The sequence below is a fragment of the Aethalodelphis obliquidens genome, unplaced genomic scaffold, assembly GCF_003676395.1.
Source record: "Aethalodelphis obliquidens isolate GAN/ISIS:26980383/991018 unplaced genomic scaffold, ASM367639v1 scaffold19, whole genome shotgun sequence".
Classification (NCBI taxonomy): domain Eukaryota; kingdom Metazoa; phylum Chordata; class Mammalia; order Artiodactyla; family Delphinidae; genus Aethalodelphis; species Aethalodelphis obliquidens.
This window is the reverse complement of record NW_020837963.1, coordinates 14,417,618-14,435,224: the sequence shown is the minus strand read 5'-3', so window position 1 is coordinate 14,435,224 and position 17,607 is coordinate 14,417,618. Positions and strand designations below refer to the sequence as shown.

The 17,607-nt window shown below is 47.1% G+C and overlaps 1 protein-coding gene and 1 long non-coding RNA gene across 4 annotated transcripts in view; one reads left to right on the top strand and one right to left on the bottom strand.

Annotated features, from left to right (window-relative positions):
- The window catches only part of CPLX4 (complexin 4), a 29,461-nt gene that overhangs the window by 3,439 nt on the left and 8,415 nt on the right, over window positions 1-17,607 (top strand). Inside the window, exon 2 of one of the 2 annotated variants that reach the window (XR_003435277.1) lies at window positions 4,642-5,520. Coding sequence is in view for 1 of the 2 variants with exons in the window: in XM_027118664.1 (XP_026974465.1) it covers window positions 4,642-4,729 (88 nt within the window). In the remaining variant the exon portion in view is untranslated. Of the gene's footprint in view, window positions 1-4,641; window positions 5,521-17,607 lie in introns of those variants that run through there. The other variant, XM_027118664.1, reaches the window with a different exon arrangement.
- Window positions 15,521-17,607, bottom strand: part of LOC113626799 (uncharacterized) — a 32,058-nt gene continuing 29,971 nt past the window's right edge. The window contains exon 3 of one of the 2 annotated variants that reach the window (XR_003435279.1): window positions 15,521-16,576. This is a non-coding gene — a long non-coding RNA (uncharacterized LOC113626799). The remainder of the gene's footprint in view (window positions 16,577-17,607) is intronic. The other variant, XR_003435278.1, reaches the window with a different exon arrangement.

Below are 17,607 nucleotides of genomic sequence, written 5' to 3'. Positions count from 1 at the left end.
TCTTCTGGCTATATAAAATGTAATAAAAATAAAACAGTAACATTTCAGTTGGGTATTATGGAATGTGAATATCACCATTTTTTCACTGCTGAAGACTGATCTTTAAATAAGTGTAATATAGATGTAATTTTTTAAAGTTTAAGGTAGAATTAATTTGAGTCTTAATAATCAAATCAACTGAGTATTGAAGCATCAGTCTTGAAGTTCAATGTACATTGTATGTTACAAAAGTATTTCTTTTTGCCACCGTGGCTGTTTTGCTAATGATCAATTACATAATAGTTGCCTGGGTCCTAGATGATTAGAGGTGAAAGGGTTAATGACCTGGAGGAAACTAAGAAAGCTTAAAAGCCTGCATTTAATGGAAACCTTGTCTATTGTATTTTTTCCTGAAAGAAATTGTGACTTATACAACTACCTAGAATGTATTATGCTTGGCTCTGCGGTAAATTTAAGATCAGTTTTTTTAAAAAAATGCAACTGCAAAAGTAATGTTTGTGCTAAAATAGTACTTAGGCAAAAAAAGGCATCATTCCTTGGCATGTTTAAAAAAAAAAAGAACACATGTATAATGAAACAGAAGCAGAATAGCACCAAATGTTCTCAGCTCAAGGGGCCCAATAAAAAGAAAATGGTCAGAAATATAGACTATATACCTGATATTAAAATATCACTCAGTATGTCCCAGCAATAAATCTGGTCACAGATATGGCATCTGTTTGATTAACTAATGACCTTGTTTTACTTAATTTTATATCTGAACAGATGAAAGACTGAGATAGTCAAATGGTATGGTCAGTCAGTGGATTGGGTTGTTTACCAGCTACTCAGGGGTGTGTGTGTGTTATACATTTATGTGATCAACCAATTTAAGCAATAGTAGCAGGACGATGAGGCTGGCCTGCTTTCCCATGGCAAGAGGCATGACTTCCTGTCCATTGCTTGAGTTTTCAAGAGCTTCATCACCTAGAATAGAATACAACATAAAGAAGTAGGCATCGGGGAACTATACTCAATATTTTGTAATAACCTATAAGGGGAAAGAATCTGAAAAAGAATATGTATATGTATATATATAAAACTGAATAACTTTGCTGTACACCTGAAACTAACACAACCTTGTAAATCAATTATACTTCAATAAAAAAATAAAATGTATAAATGAGAGCAACTATTACAGTGAAAAAAAGATGATTCCAAAACTTGGAGTCAAGAAATAGAAACCAGTTTAGCCACCTGAAAATGAAAACAGGGAATTTATTTTAAGGCAAATCATGCTTCATGCAAAGATGCTTCAGCAAACCCATAACAGAAATCCCCCCAGGCCTCATATGTGCCTGAACCAGGACCAGAGCATTGCTGGGAAGCCACGAGCCCTCGTTTTCAATCTCTTGCCGTGGCTTCCACCTCAGTACGGCTGCTTTGTTCTTTTGGGGCAGTCAGCCCTCTACTTGGTCCTCTGCCCAAACCACGTGACCAGTGAAAAATGGCAGCCGACATCCCCCCGAATTCACCCATTACAGCTCGAGCCACACTACTGGTCTGTTTCTCAGTCCCAAACCCGAATTCCCAGAGAAGAAAGTCCATTCATCCAGCTTGGTCCAATCCTGTACAGCCAGAGGGCGGGGCCAGGTACATAAATATAGCCTCCAGTAATGCACTTCTTTGGGCAGCTGGGAGAAGAGGTGGTGAATGTGAGCTTCACAGACGTCCCCGAAGGTGTCCACTTCTCTCTGGATCATCTTGAGCAAGGGAGCCCACTTCAAACCAGCACCATCACAAGTCCAGTTAGGCCACCCGCAGGGCATTATGGAAATCCATACCCTACCTTGTTTGAGGATGCCTCCCTCCAAACAGGGAAGGGAACACTGATCCTAAGTTGGGGCTTAGAAGGTGACCTTGTTTATTTTATTTTATGTTTTTAAATTTTTACTGGAGTCTGGTTGATTGACAGTGTTGTGAAGGTGACCCTGTTCAGCTTGTGTAAGAATCGCCGAGGGAGTTTGTTAAAAGTGTTGCTTCTCAATTGTGGGGCTACGATGGAAGCAGGGAGATCATTTAAACGGCCAGGGCCTCTCCAATCAAGTGGCCCGGCATAGTATTTATGATAGAGAAAAGTGGACAGGCCATATTCACCGTTTCCATGCCGGGCAGTAGAGGCCCAGGGAGATTGCTGAATTCAAGAGTAGCTGATTTAAACAGTGCTTGAGCAAAATTAGTCTTCCAGCCAGTGACATGCTGGAGCTGACCTACAGCAGCGTGCACTGACTCATGAAAGCTGACTGTGTTCATCTCTCCGCAATTCCTCATTCAGCGACATCAAGTTGATAGTTTGAAATCCGCCTGGGTGGGAGTATTTACACCATGGAAATTGGCAAGTTCTACAAACAGCTTCTTTCCCCAAAGAGCTGGTTGTGATACGTTTGCCAGCACACCACTGCTTCCAGCTCTTTTGATAGAATACTTTAGTCAACAGACTGCTATTTAAAGAATCACTGCACAAGATACGGTATGGAGTAATGGAACATTCGTGAAGCTGCTATAGTTAAAATGAAAGGCATGGTTATGAGAGATGCTGGGAAGGAAAAGTCTGCCAGACTTGGTGGTTTATAAATGGCAACAATGGGAAGAGAGGAGCAGATGTGTTTTCTCCCCTGGACGAAGGCATCGTTTCCAGAACACATCTCTCTTTGGTAAGATTACAGAGAGAACATTTCACAATTGGATTCCCTGCCGTATGTTTGAATGTCCCTGCTTCAGCTGTCAAGGATTTCAAGTGCTTTTTAAAAGTTCCACATTATTGTAGCTCAGAGTTCTGAATTCTATCACAATTTATTGGTGAAATTAAATGAACAGAATAATAACTGAATCTCAGACTCTCAGTCACTGAGTGTAACTGTCTTGTGGAAACACAGCTCTACAGAGATCTGAAGGAGAACATCCTTTAAAACTCAAAACTGCGGACTTCCCTGGTGGTCCAGTGATTAAGACTCCACACTTCCACTGCAGGGGGCGTGGGTTCGATCCCTGGTCAGGCAACTAAGGTCCCGCATGCCGCATGATGTGGCCAAAAAAAATTAAAAACTCAAAAATGTCTTCCACTTTGGGAATGTTGCAGAATCAAGGCAGCATGGGTGGAGACGGACCCAGACCTTAAATAGATACATGGAAAGTTCACATAAGCGTTTAATAAAGGGCATCAGGAAAGGAAGTAGAAGGAGATGCTAGGGGTTTGCTCCAAACATTTTTTTCCATAAAAATAAGTGTTCTGTAGAATTTAAAACTTAGGTCCCAGGTACAAACTATTATGTATAAAATAAGCTACAAGGACATATTGTAACATAACACAGGGAACATGGCCAATATGTTATAATAATTATAAATGGAGTATAACCTTTAAAAATTGTGTGAAAAAAGGGGGAGGGGGAAACTCCCTGGCAGTCCAGTGGTTGGGACTCTGTGCTTCCACTGCAGGGGGCACGGGTTCAATCCCTTGTCAGGGAACTAAGATTCCACATGCCACATGGTATGGCCAAAAAAATAAAAATTGTGAATCACGATATTGTACACCTGTAACACAATATTGTACAGCAACTATATTTCAATTTTTTTAATTTAAAAAATAAGTAAAACTTATGTCCCAAGAATAACACTCAACATCCTTTGTCATCAGCTCCTACACCTAGCATTTCAGAAGAACTAAATGTGTTAACCCCTAATAAATACAATAAGAAACAAAATGATTTTTAAAATGTAGCTTCTCTCCACAATGCAGTCAGACTGGGAAGCTGCATTCTTTTTTTTTTCCAGTTTTGTAAATAAAGTTTTATCGGAACACTGTCATACGCATTCCTTTACATGTCATCTTATGGCTGCTTTTGTGCTACAAGGGCACAATTGAATATTTAAAACAGAGACACAGGGCCCACAAAAAATCTACAATATTTACTCTTCGGCCCTTTACAGAAAACGTTTGCTGACCCCTGATCTAGAATAACCCAGGTCTGATTTTTGCCTACTCTTTTTTTTTTTTAACATCTTTATTGGGGTATAATTGCTTTACAATGGTGTGTTAGTTTCTGCTTTATAACAAAGTGAATCAGTTATACATATACATATGTTCCCATATGTCTTCCTTCTTGCGTCTCCCTCCCTCCCACCCTCCCTATCCCACCCCTCCAGGCTGTCACAAAGCACCGAGCCAATATCCCTGTGCCATGCGACTGCTTCCCACTAACTATCTACCTTACGTTTGTTAGTGTGTACACGTCCAGAAGCTGCATTCTTAATGAGCGCTCCGGGTGATTCTGACGCTTGTGGTCTCAGGTTGTACTTAGAGAAACATAGTGAGGTCGGGTCTACATCAGGAGTAATCACCCTGCCCCTCTCCCGGGGTGCATCAGAAAGAGATTCCCAGAACTGAGCTGTCTTTGGGATTTAGGGTCTGTACTGAGTTATGATAGTGGAATGACAGAGAGGCAGAAATTTGGGGATGTAGGAAAAACTCCCCTATTTCCCATTTGTCTGCCGGCAGTGGGAACTAAGAAGGTGTGTCCCAGTGTCTGGCTCCCCTGAACAGGGGCTGGAATGGCCTTAGCTCTCTTCGTCCTTTGATCCTTTATTCTATTCTTTTACTTTTAGGATGGAAAGAGATGCTGCCTTTACACAAAAAAAGGCAGAGAGGGCGTGCCTCAGAGTTCACCTCAGAGAAAAGTACAGACTCCCAAAGGTGAGACACTCAACACGGTAAACATCCAGTCATTTTTTAAGTAATAAGAAATGGAAAGTGTTTGATTATCAGGAAAGGGTCACACTCATGGGTATATATATATACACACACATAGATGTACATATATATAATACATAAATATATTTATATGCCTTAATTGTAATTGAGGTATCTGATATAGTGAAAATAGCATTGAACTTGTTCATAAAAACTAGATTCCAGTCTTTTAACCTCTGAACTTGCATTTCCTCTCAACAAAATGGAGTAATACCTGTTTATGTAAATTTATCTAAAGACTATAGAACATCTATATATAAATGCACAATGGGGATAATCATCACAGCTGACATTTCTTGAGCGCCTTCCTAAGTGCCAGGCACTGTTCTAAGTGCTTGGCACATATCAATTCATTTAATCCTCAGGACAGTCTTGTAAGGTAGGTTTCTTAGAGGAAACAGAGGAAGAAAGAGAGTAACTACCCTCCGGCCAAGGGCCATGCTGCCAGGCAAAACAGAGCCCAGGGTCTTAACTTCTATGACATTCTTCCTCCACGTCAGAGGAACAATCTCTTCCTTCCTTTTGGAGATGATGTGGTGGTGATGGTCGTCACCGAGCACCATCTTATCCATCCTGGCTGAGAGGACAAACTCCTGTGGGCTTTGGTCAAGTAGCTGGTCTCCAAAAGTCATGGGTCTGACTCGTAAACTAAAAACTGCTTGCAAGGACTTCCCTGGTGGCGCAGTGGTTAAGAATCCGCCTGCCAATTCAGGGGACACAGGTTCAAGCCCTGGTCCGGGAAGATCCCACATTACGCGGAGCAACTAAGCCCGTGCACCACAACTACTGAGCCTGCGCTCTAGAGCCCGTGAGCCACAACTACTGAGCCCACGTGCCACAGCTACTGGAAGCCCATGTGCCTAGAGCCTGTGCTCTGCAACAAGAGAAGCCACCGCAATGAGAAACCCGCGCACCGCAACTAGAGAAAGCCCGTGCATAGCAACGAAGATCCAACGCAGCCATAAATTAATTAATTAATTAAATTTAAACAAAAAACACTGCTTGCAGTGCCCTCTACTGCACAACTGTTTTGACTTTGCTGCCTGGGAGGTGGGAACAGGATATGTTGACATGACCTGGCACAGGGCTCGGATGCACTGCTCCAGGGCTTGTATCCAGGGGTGACCAAGGGCCTAGTTCCCTCTTCCCGACTCGCTTCTCATTTCCCCTACCTGGGGATCGCCCAGCTCCTCTAAATGACTCCACCTCCACCTTCTGGGTTGGCTGTCCAACTCCCCCTTCCAGAGGGGCACCCTCCCTGAGAGAACATCTTCCACCTGGAGAAGCCAAAGAGATCCTTCCAAAGCACATGGTCTTCTCGCAGGGATGAGAGCCAGCGGGCTGGGCGGTTTGGAAAGTGCAGCTAAACCAGTTGCTTCAGTGGGTCCCCTGCAGATCCCTGGGAAAACTGACTTCAGAAGCTGCAAGCTGTAAACAAAGGGAGCGAGTCCATTGCCCAAGCAAGGTCACTGCTGAAGCCACTGAAGAGGTATAGAGCCCCGCGCCCGGGAGACATTGATCCTAAGACGGACGTGCTCACTGAGGGGGGAAAACTCACAATAAAATTTAAACTCATGTTCATTTGCAACCAATGAATTTCGAAAAGAGTGCCTTGCTTTTTGCCCACCTTATTCCAGGTTAGTACTTTTTCCCACCGGGACTGCATTTTGGGAGTGTGGAGCACTTCTAACACGGTCCCTCCGCTCCTGTTGCCTGAATTTTCTGAAGCTCCCTGGGATGGTTGGGCTGTGTTTAGCAATGTGGCAGCAGATTCACGCCACTCAACTGAAGCCCCGCCCTCCCGCCTCCCGCCTCCCGCCTCCCGCTTCCCGCCTCCCGCCTCCGGTGCATCCGATGAAAGCACCACACATCTCGTTTGGAAGGAAGCAGAAATAAAGTGCACTTGCGTGCTTGCGCACACACCCCCACACACCATCAACTGGCTGTGTCTCTTCCAGAAAGGTGGGGCTTTTTTGTGTTTTTTAAATTTTATTTACTTTTGGCTGCGTTGGGTCTTCGTTGCTGCACGTGGGCTTTCTCTAGTTGCGGCGAGCAGGAGCTCTGCTTCCTTGAGGTGCATGGGCTTCTCATTGCGGTGGCTTCTCTTGTTGCGGAGCCCAGCCTGTAGGCGCGCGGGCTTCAGTTGTGGCTCGTGGGCTCTAGAGCGCAGGCTCAGTAGTTGTGGCGCATGGGCTTAGTTGCTCCGCGGCATGTGGGATCTTGCCAGACCAGGGCTGGAACCCGTGTCCCCTGCATTGAAAGGCGGATTCTTAACCATTGCGCCACCAGGGAAGTCCCAAAGGTGGGGCTTTTTAAGAATACATATATATCTGTTGTTGTTGAGGATATATTTTTGACGACTGTTCTGTTGTTTGGTGAAGATATAAGGAGAACTGGCTTTCAGTTCTGGCTCTGACATCTGCAATCTCAGATGGTTTTTTAACATATCTGAGCCTCCATTTCCTCATCTATAAAATGGGGGCAGTGATACCTACTTCCTGAGGTCTTTGTCTGAGATAATAAGGTGTGCCTGACGAGGCGAGTGCCTGATGAGTGGAAAGAGCTCCATGGGTGATCACTCTAATTGCTGTTATTATCTCTATGCACAAAAGTTTTATTTCTTGATAATAACAACCAGGGGTCTTGGAGGCCTGGGGTGGGCACACTGATGTTTGTAAACAAGGCAAGAATTGGAGGTCCCTGAACCACAAGCATCTGAACTTTGTTGGTGAGTCCACGGTCCTGCTCACCTCAGTTCTCAGGGGTGGACACCTTTGGGCTTTGTAAAATGAGTTTGATGCTCTTCAGAGAAAATAATTCCCAAATCTCTGAGCCAAGCTGTCCTTTGAAACAAGAGCCTTTCCAACAGAAACTATGGGAAGAGGGGAGAATTATAGCCACGTAACGTACAGATTCATATCCTCCCTGGAGCGATAGTGACTCTATCTGCATAGGCTACTGTTCCCTAAAGCCAGCTAGAGGAGGGGGACCCCAAAGAAATCTATACATTGTTAACGATGGAGCCCAGTGTCTTTTGTTGCATGGGTTACTGCTGCCCATGTACCCATTTTTCTACAGCTGTTTGAAATGCACAATGCATGAGAGCCCACCTGATGTTTTCATAGACCCTGAAGGAGACCTTTGAGTTCATCTAAGAATCTAATGCCGCAGCCTCACTTTAGACCTGAGGAAACTGCAGGCAATGGGGGAGGGGGTAGGGGTGCTGTGGCTAAGGGACTTCGCAAAACCCCACAGCTGTGGAGTGACAGAACCAGGATTGGAACTTGGGCCTCTCAACCACACAAAGGAGCATCTTAACACACAAAGGGATTTGGATATAGCTCCTTCTGGCCCCAAGGTCTCTGCTATTTCTACTCTTAATATTTGAGGTGCCCCAAAAGTTTTAGAGTGGTTTGGAGTTCCATGTGGTTTAAAATTATCCTGAGACTTTGGGGGAAACCGGCACTGCTCACTATTTCAGCAAAGTGTCGCAGAATCCGTCCCCCGGAGGACCAGGTGCATCACTTTTCCTGCCCCTGTGTCAGCTGATGGCTTGACCGGAGACCTGGGAGTTGCTGACGCAGTTCCAACACAATTCAAGTAAACAGTGATAGTGTGACTTGAAAGCATTCCACGTGTCATCCTTCACCGCAGAGTTTACTTTCTGGTGGAGGCCTCCCTAGGGCGCTTTATAACATGGCTGGATTTCGTAAAAATGGATGCTACACATAATGTTGCGAGACTTTGCTTATGGTGTGAAAAACCCCAACAGTACAACTGCCTGCTTTTTTGTAAGCACATGGATATTCTATCTAATCCAATGTGTACTATTCATAACAATGGTAATTAATAGGAAGAATGCCATAAAACGTCACCTGGATCATATTCTGCCTTGTCCAGTTCTCACCAGATGTGGCCGACACCCCAACCTCAAAGCAGGCCTTGGGCTTGGAGTGCAGACCTGCCCCACTTCCTTTGCCTTGAGTGGCTGTCACAAGTTACATGCTCTCCTCCCACCCCTCTGAGGCACAGGGTACAGGGGGCCTTCAACAGCACCCATGGCTGGAAAGGGGCAAGGAGGGACAGACACTTTTCCCAGGCCAAGATCAGCCCAAGGGTGGCTGCCTCCTGTCTGTGCAGACAGGTCACTCCTGTCCAAGCCAGATTCTGGCTTTGGTGTGGTACTCGTGGTAGGAGCCGCTGCCCGCACAGGGACAGGAATCTGGGTCCTTCCAGCTCCCTGGTGTCACCAGACGCAGCCACAGGGAAATGCACCCGGGCTGCCCCAGAAGAACCACCCCTCAGATGTTCTCAGTTCTTCTCCGGGGACTGTGTGTTGTAGCAAGGGCCGTGGTGGTGCTGAGGAACAGAAATAAATTTCTGGACATGACTTTTTTTGTTAAGCCCATTCTTTTGATATTAAGGACCAGATTGTGCATTTTGTTCTAAAGCGGTCGCTGCACTAGCGAGCCTGGAAAGGCCTGTTGGGCTCTGCTATGAGCACCTGTCACGAAGCAGGAGGTGGCAGCACACTTGAGGGACAGTGGCGGGTACAGCCTGGGAGGGCAGTGTGTGAGCAGCGGGATCCTCCCCTGGCACGCTGGGAAACAGCTAGAAAACCAAGCGTTGTAGCTGTCTCCGCAGCAGCCAGGATGGTGAGAGATTTTAAAACGGCTGACTGTAATTGAGGAAGCATTGAAGGAATTGGAATATTCAGCCTTGAGAGGAGATGACTTTGGGGAAATGACGACCATGGGGGATAGTCATTTCCCAGGCCCAGAATGTCATGCTTTGGTTCTAATATTTGTATCAAGCCAGCTTCTCTAGAGGGGCCCATGCTGCTGGCTGGTATGGAACTGGCTGTAACTCTTAGGTCTTTCTTTAATTATTCAGAGGAACCCTTCATAGTGGAACCTTTAGAAAGCCTTCTGAAAAGCATGATGGGAATATAAGTGGTAGGTTTTCATCTCCTAGTTGTTCCAATAAGGAGCAAAGAGGCCCAGGAAGGCCAGGCAGTGCCCATGGGCATCACTGTGATTGGTAAAGGCCAAGGCCATGGCAATGTGTACAGTGAATTGGAGGGAAAGGGATGAGGGGCTGGCTGGTCAGTACTAGACCCTTATGGCAGCCTGGACAGGGCTGAGGGTGGCCTGGGCCAGCGAGGAGGTGGGGAAACAGATTCCCAGGTCATTCCTTGTGTCCCCTTCATGGGGCTTGCCATCTTGATTACTGCACTTATCGGATTATTCATCTGATTACCACGATTAAAAGGTGGTCATCATGGTACATATAGACAATGAATTGTTATCCAGCCATGAAACAGAAGGAAATCCTGCCATTTGTGACAACACACATGGACCTTGGTGACATGATGCTAAGTGAAATAAGTCGGACAGAGAAAGATCCAAGGAGATCTCACTTATACGGAGAACCTAAAAAGTCCAAGCTCATAGATACAGAGGACAGGGTCGTGGTGGGCAGGAGGGGGGGGGGGGGGGGGGGGGGGGGCGTGGAAAAAACTGGGTGAAGAGGATCAAAAATACAAGCTTCCGGTTCGAAGGTAAATAAGTCCTGGGGATGTAATGTATAACATGGTGACTGTTTAAAGAAAACAAAAAGGGACTTCGCTGGTGGCGCAGTGGTTAAGAATCCGCCTGCAAGTGCAGGGGACACGGGTTCGAGCCCTGGCCCAGGAGGATCCCCCGTGCCGCAGAGCAACTAAGCCCATGTGTCGCAACTACTGAGACTGCTCTCTAGAGCCCACGAGCCACAACTACTGAGCCCGTGAGCCACAACTACTGAAGCCCGAGCGCCTAGAGCCCGTGCTCCGCAACAAGAGAAGCCACCACAATGAGAAGCCCGCGCACCGCAACAAAGAGTAGCCCCCGCTCGCCACAACTAGAGAAAGCCCGCGTGCAGCAACAAAGACCCAACACAGCCAAAAAAAATTAATTAATTTTATTTTATTTTTTTTAAAAAGGTCATCAAAAGACATGAGTAGGACAGACATGGTATCGTCATTAGCAACGACCATGACCTCAGGATAGGCGGGCATATGGGAGAAGCACACACTCCGCCCCTTCTTCTGGCCTCTCTAAACTCTTCCCAGGGCAGGTGTGGATTCCTACACTGCCGCGCCGCTTTGGCTGCTTGGTCCCAGGGTCTGAGCTGCATTTCTCTCTTTTTTTTTTTTTTTTGCTGTACGCGGGCCTCTCACTGTTGTGGCCTCTCCCGTTGCGGAGCACAGGCTCCGGACGCGCAGGCTCAGCGGCCATGGCTCACGGGCCCAGCCGCTCCGCGGCATGTGGGATCCTCCCGGACCGGGGCACGAACCCGTGTCCCCTGCATCGGCAGGCGGACTCTCAACCACTACACCACCAGGGAAGCCCTGCATTTCTCTTTTTATTAAACATTTTTGATATACAGAAAAGCACATATCATGGGTGTACACTCAATGCATCATCATGAAACTCATGCAGATCAAGGGACTTGCCCAAGGACTCAAAGTTCCCCTGAGCCTCTTTGGTCTTTTCCCAGTACTTCTTCATGCTCCATTCTTCCCCCACCCGCTCCAAACCGTGTGTCTCCACCCAGGATGGCAGACTTGAGAACTGAACACAACCGTCTAACAAAGAAAATGGTGCTGGGCGGAAAGCAAGGCTCACCAGGACCTTATTGGGCTCCTGATAACAACCTTCCCTCCCCTCGTGGTTTGCAGAATCCTCAGCCCTGGTGCCGTCTTATAAAATTCGTGTTGGGTAAACAGCCGAACTAATACTATTAACAGCCCACAGGCGGTTGGACACATTCACCAGGTCCTCCAGCTAACGAGGGGGGACGCCTGGGGGCCTCATTCACAGTTCCTCACGGTCACTCGCAGCGGTTACATAACCGGCAGGAGCGGATTCTGGGCCCGTCCCCTCACCCAGGCCCAACGGAGAGCGGATTTGAGGAAGATGTCTTCCCAGGAGCCGTCAGGTCTAATGAGGATAACTGTGTCACATTTTGGAATTAGAACTGTATTTTCTAAAGAAATTATTTGGCTGGTGTTTCCTGTGAAAAAGAGTTTCAGTCGATTGCCGACGGGGCAAAGGAAATGTGGCCTCTGAAAGGAGGAGTGTAGCCCTGGTGTCCGGCAAACAGCACAGGCCTCCTCTCCGGGTTTATCGTTCACCGTCAAGGTCACCCCCGTTGGTCGTACCCTTGTCTTTTGATGGCCACTTTTCACTCATCACATAAGGAGTCAAATAAATGCAAGCATCAAATCACAGTAATCAGACGTGTTTGTGGGAAAGTATATCCGTCATGAGGACGTTCACGTCCACCCTTATGTTGGTTTCCTCTGGTTTTCAAATTCCAGGTAATCAGGGGACTTCAACTGCCTAAAGTAACCCATGATGCTCATGTTAGATTTGGGTCTCATTCCACTAATGATCGTCTGTCCTGTGTCTTCAGCGTTTCCTCCCTATGGGCCTCTCCTTTATAAAAGAGGTCAAGTCTCTCCCAACTAAAGCAAACAGCACTTTGAACGTGGCTTTCTGGGCATCTTCCTAAATTACTTGTTCCCACTGCTCTGCCGAAGGCTGCCTCCTGCCGACGCTCGGCGGTCGGTCTCAACGCGGTAGACGGTTCCTCTCTTTCCTTTGGGGACCTCCTCCTGGAGCAGCTCTTCCTGGGGCAGAAATTTCTTTGCCTCCTTTAGCTCATTGCTTCCTCCTTGGAGCCCTTTCTCTCCTCAGCTTCTGGATACGATCCTTCTCATTCTCTTTCTCCTGAAACTGTTCCTTCTCTGTCTCTTTCAAGGGTTACCCTTCCCCTGACTGCCCCCAAATTTCTGAATATCCCAGAGTGTTTCCTCCATTGCCCTTTGTCCCACTCAAGCCATCACATTCTCCCTGAATGGCTGCGTCTTCTATTGCTTTCAGCTGCCACTTAGGTGTGTGTTGATGACTCCAATCTATCCCGCCTTCCTAGACCTTCTCCCTAAATTTCACCGCTGCGTCCACCTCTGCTCGGGCACCTCTTAGCTCGGATCCAGGACAGACACCGATCCTCCCCCAGCCCTGCGCCTCCTGCAGGCTCCACCTCCACCGAGGGCTCCCCCCCAGCACTCCCCCTGGAGTCACCCTTGCCTCGTCCCTCCTCCTCCAGCCCCACATACAACAAAGCACCAGGTCACCGTCATTTCACCTCATAAGTCATTCTCAGCTCATCCCCAAGTGCAGGGCTCGTCACTTCTCAGCAATTTTACTACAATACGTCAAGGAGATCGTTGACTTTCTCTTGCTTCCCTCAGAACTGCAGAGTGAGGTTTCCAAAATGCAAACTGATTCTGTTCCTCCCGTTTTATATATATATATATATATTTTTTAATTAATTTATTTTTTATTTTATTTATTTATTTATTTTTGGCTGCGTTGGGCCTTCGTTGCTGCGCGCGGGCTTTCTCTAGTTACAGCGATTGGGGCTACTCTTCATTGTGGTGCGCGGGCTTCTCATTGCGGTGGCTTCTCTTGTTGCAGAGCACAGGCTCTAGGCACGCAGGCTTCAGTAGTTGTGGCACGCGGGCTCAGCAGTTGTGGCTCACGGGCTCTAGAGCGCAGGCTCAGTAGCTGTGGTGCACAGGCTTAGTTGCTCCGCGGCATGTGGGATCTTCCCAGACCAGGGCTCGAACCCGTATCCCCTGCATTGGCAGGTGGATTCTTAACCACTGTGCCACCAGGGAAGTCCCCTCCTCCCCTGTTTTTATTAAAAAAAAAAAAAAAACAACGAAGGTTTACCATGACTTTTCAGAATAAAGTCCAGCCCCCTTGGCCTGTACACCATGATGTGGCTCCTAACTTTCCAGCCTCACTTCTTGCTACCCCTTGCCTGGACTGTACTACTCTCCTGCTTCGCGTCCCCTACACCCTGCTCCCTGTGACCTCTTTCCTTCCTGTAAGACGTTGGTCTAGTGCCACTTCTTCCAGAAACTTCCATGACCTCCCTCCCCTCCCCCTCCTCCATGCTCGCGTAATACCTGAGTGCAAGTCTCTTATGCCACCTTTCCAGCCTGAATACTCTCACCTGCTGGACTGTGTGCTTCTTAACAAAGGAGCTGAGGTTTTGTCTCTGTCATCAGGGCCCTGCATGGTGTCTGACATGCAGAAGCTGCACACACACACACACACGCACGCACACACACACACCACGCACACATACATATGCACATACTACACACACACACACACATGCACGCACACACACACACCACGCACACATACATATGCACATACTACACACAAACACATAGACACACACACACACACACACACACACACACAAAAGGTTTGCTGAATGATCGATGTCATAGGGAAAAAAGGAAAACAGAAACACACCCAAAGAACAAAGTATCAAAAACAGCAGAAGGAATCTATCAGCCATAAGAGTTACATTCAAATCAATTTTCATGAAAAGAACAAGACTGGATTCGACATTATGATTTTGTATAAAATACAGAATTACTTTATATAATAATTAAGATGTCATATTTTTTTGCCAATAGAGGCAGTAATACATTTTAAATAAAGCCACAAGATTTTTGTCTGAAAACAAAGGTGCCCCTCTTTCTAGCCAATTCAAAATGTATATGTAAGTCAAGCCAAATTAATAAGAGAAAACAGTTCCACAATGAACCCTAATCCTATTAACAGAATTGTCAGTCTAGGTTAGTCATTGAAAAATAATGTCATGCTCCCTGCTGAGCTATACGATTTAGTTACACCTGGTGTTTGTCTGCTGTATTAAGGGCATCGTTCACTTTGAACAAAGATGAAGATAGAAGAAAATCTATCAGTAGAGTTTCTTTAAACATAGTGCATTGAAAGCTCCATTAGAACTGAATTTGCAAGTTGCCTCTAACAAACAGATCGGATTCTGTGAAGCTTTCTTTGCCCGCCTTCTTCAGATCAGGAGCTCTCAGGGCTGCCTGGCCGGATCCCAGACACTGAAACCTCCTGCTTCTGAGCAGCTGTTTCTGGTGGCAGCACAGGGAGGCCATCAGAGGCCCATTAGGGGCTGTCCCTTCCCGCTCCTCCCTTTGCTGCCCTAGTTCAGTTGCTCCTTTTACTCACGCCCTTGAAAGAGCCGTGGATTGAAGGTCCTGGGGGGAAGCTGGGAAGGGAAGAAAGTCATCGGATCTGGATGTGTCGCTTAGCCGCACTTTCTCACTTAATCCTCACAGCCACCCTGGAAGGTAGGTAGATATCATCTCCCCTTCATAGATAAGAAGAGTGGCTCAGAGAGGGAATGGGACTTCCCAAGGTCACACAGCTGGTAAATGGCAAGATTCAACTCCAAGCCAATCCGACCCACTGGCCACATTTTCCTGCGAGACCTGGCAGCAGGGCTGGTTTCTTGTCCCCTAACAAGCAGAATGACATTTATGCAAGTATCTTCACCTCCCAGGACCTCGGTTTCCTTATCTGTAAAGGAGAGGCTTGGACAAGCGGCCTCTAAGAGCTTCTTGAGTCCCTCTGGAACGTCTGCGTAAAGGAAAGAAGTTTAAGATGTACACAGTGGGGACATTTCATCCCACGAGGGGCCCTGTGTGTGCACCCTCTCAATCAAACATTAAAAACTGACGGCTGGGGGCTTCCCTGATGGCGCAGTGGTTAAGATTCCGCGCTCCCAGTGCAGGGGGCCTGGGGTTTGATCCCTGGCCAGGGAACTAGATCCCACATGCATGCCGCGACTAAGAGTTCTCATGCCGCAACTAAGGAGCCCGCCTGCGGCAGCTAAGACCTAGCACAACAAAATTAATTTTTTAAAAAACTGAAAACTGTATTCGAGGAGTCAAATCCACAGCCTCTGTCCCATTCTGGGTGTGCTGAGGGCTCTTTAAGTAGCTAAAGAGGGAAAGACGGTGTGGTATAGCAGAAGTTGCAGCTAGCAAGCCCGGGACAAGGTCTCAACACCAACTCATGCGTTAGAATCACCCGGGGAAGCTTTTTAAAAACTCTATTGCCTGGGTCTCTGCCACAGATCCCTAGAGCCAAATATGGGGGTGGGGCCTGACCATCGTGGTTTTCGACACTTTACAAAGGATTCAGAGGTACAGAGAGGGTCGAGAACCACTGTCCCCAGGGAGAAAACATAAACTCAGTTCTTCAGCAGCATCTGATCAGAGCAAGGATGAGGATTTCTGCTGAAGCCTAGCCCCCAAGGGCCTCACACCCACCTCCCTCCTGGTCCAGCCCGAATTCCTCCTTACTTTCGGCAAAGCAGGCCATGCCCCCTTTTCCTCTCTATAGAGGCGTTTCTTGACTGGCTGTATCCTTCGATCTACACCCCACACTCCCAATGTCTTGTAAGCTCCAGCAGGATGGGAGCCAGGGGATGCTGTCCCCTTGCCTAGGGGCCAGCGTGGCTGCCTCACTCATCACCAGGACAGTGAGGGGTGGTTTGTGAAAACAGGTAACTGCTGACATTGGAGATCCTCAGAAATAGGTAAAACATCAAATATTAGATCCACTCGTCCACGGGAAAGAAATCCATTAATCCAGCGGTTTGGTATCCTGTGGACCAAAAATAAGGAAACAAAGCAAAATCAAAGCTACCTTGTATCAAACAGACTGGTGTGTGCTTGTACACCAAGCTTGTCTGACTGGACTCTTAAGTGGTAAATACTCAGCCTTTTGATCATATAACCGTGTAAGATAGTTTATCATCATATCTCCAGTTTGGTACAAGATGAAGGCCAGTTTATCAAGATGAGGATGTAGGAAGTCTGAATCCAGCGTCGTGCTTACCCTTCAGAGAAAGGTCAGAAATCAGTCACAGGGAATAGCAATGCAGGCTACGGGGCTATTTAAATAATGGGGCATTCAGCACTGGCAATTAAGATTATAAATCTGGTTAAAAAGCAAGAGATTAAAACTGATTCTGGTCAGCCAGCATAAAAATAATTAGCTCTTAACTGCATTAAACAATAGCGCAAGTCGATAAGCTTTCTAGAAAAGAGGAGACTTCTGAAACAGAACCCCGAAGAATGAAGTATAGCCTATAGTTCCTCTTTATATGCTGGTTCACTTCACTTTTTCCCTCACTCACTCACTCATTCATTCATTCATTTATTCACCTACACCACGGTTCTCAGCGCCAAACTTCCCCTCCCTCCCTGGAGCTGATTTGTATTGGCTGTAACTGCGTTTGTGCTCGTGGGCTGTGATGAGGCATTGCTGCCTTTTCCTGATGCGTGAACTCTGTCAAAATATTCCTAGCGTTCCCAACCTGGAGCAGCAGAAAGTCAGGAGAAGACTTTCCTTGTGTGGATGGTAGACAGAGTCCTGTCGGCAGGGTTTGTCACACAAGGGAGAGACAAGGCCCAGGGTCCACGGTATAAATCCCATAGACGGGCCTGAATTGCTTGCTCTGTCCCGATTTTTTTCTTAAGGGCTGGTACTCTTCCACCCTCTCTTTCACTGTGCACGCCTGCTTTCTCCCAGAGATCCTTTCGGCAGGGATCTTGATGCCGTGCTGCGCTTTTTCCTCTAAAATATTAATAACCACAGCTACTGTTTGTCCAGAGCGGAGACGCTTACAAGGCCGTTTCACAATATGTCTCGTTCAATCTGCTCAGTAATCCTCTGAGGGTCCCACCTGGTGGGCATCAAATTGTAAGGTGACTTGCCCAAGGTCACGCAGTGGGCGAAGGACAGACCCGGTCTCCCGGCTCTAAATCCCACAGTCTTCCCGCTGTCATAGCCCCCTCTGCAGGATCGGGGTCGGGGTTGGCTGCAGCTTTTTGCAAATGGGAGGGACCCTAACCCTTGGCCTGTCCT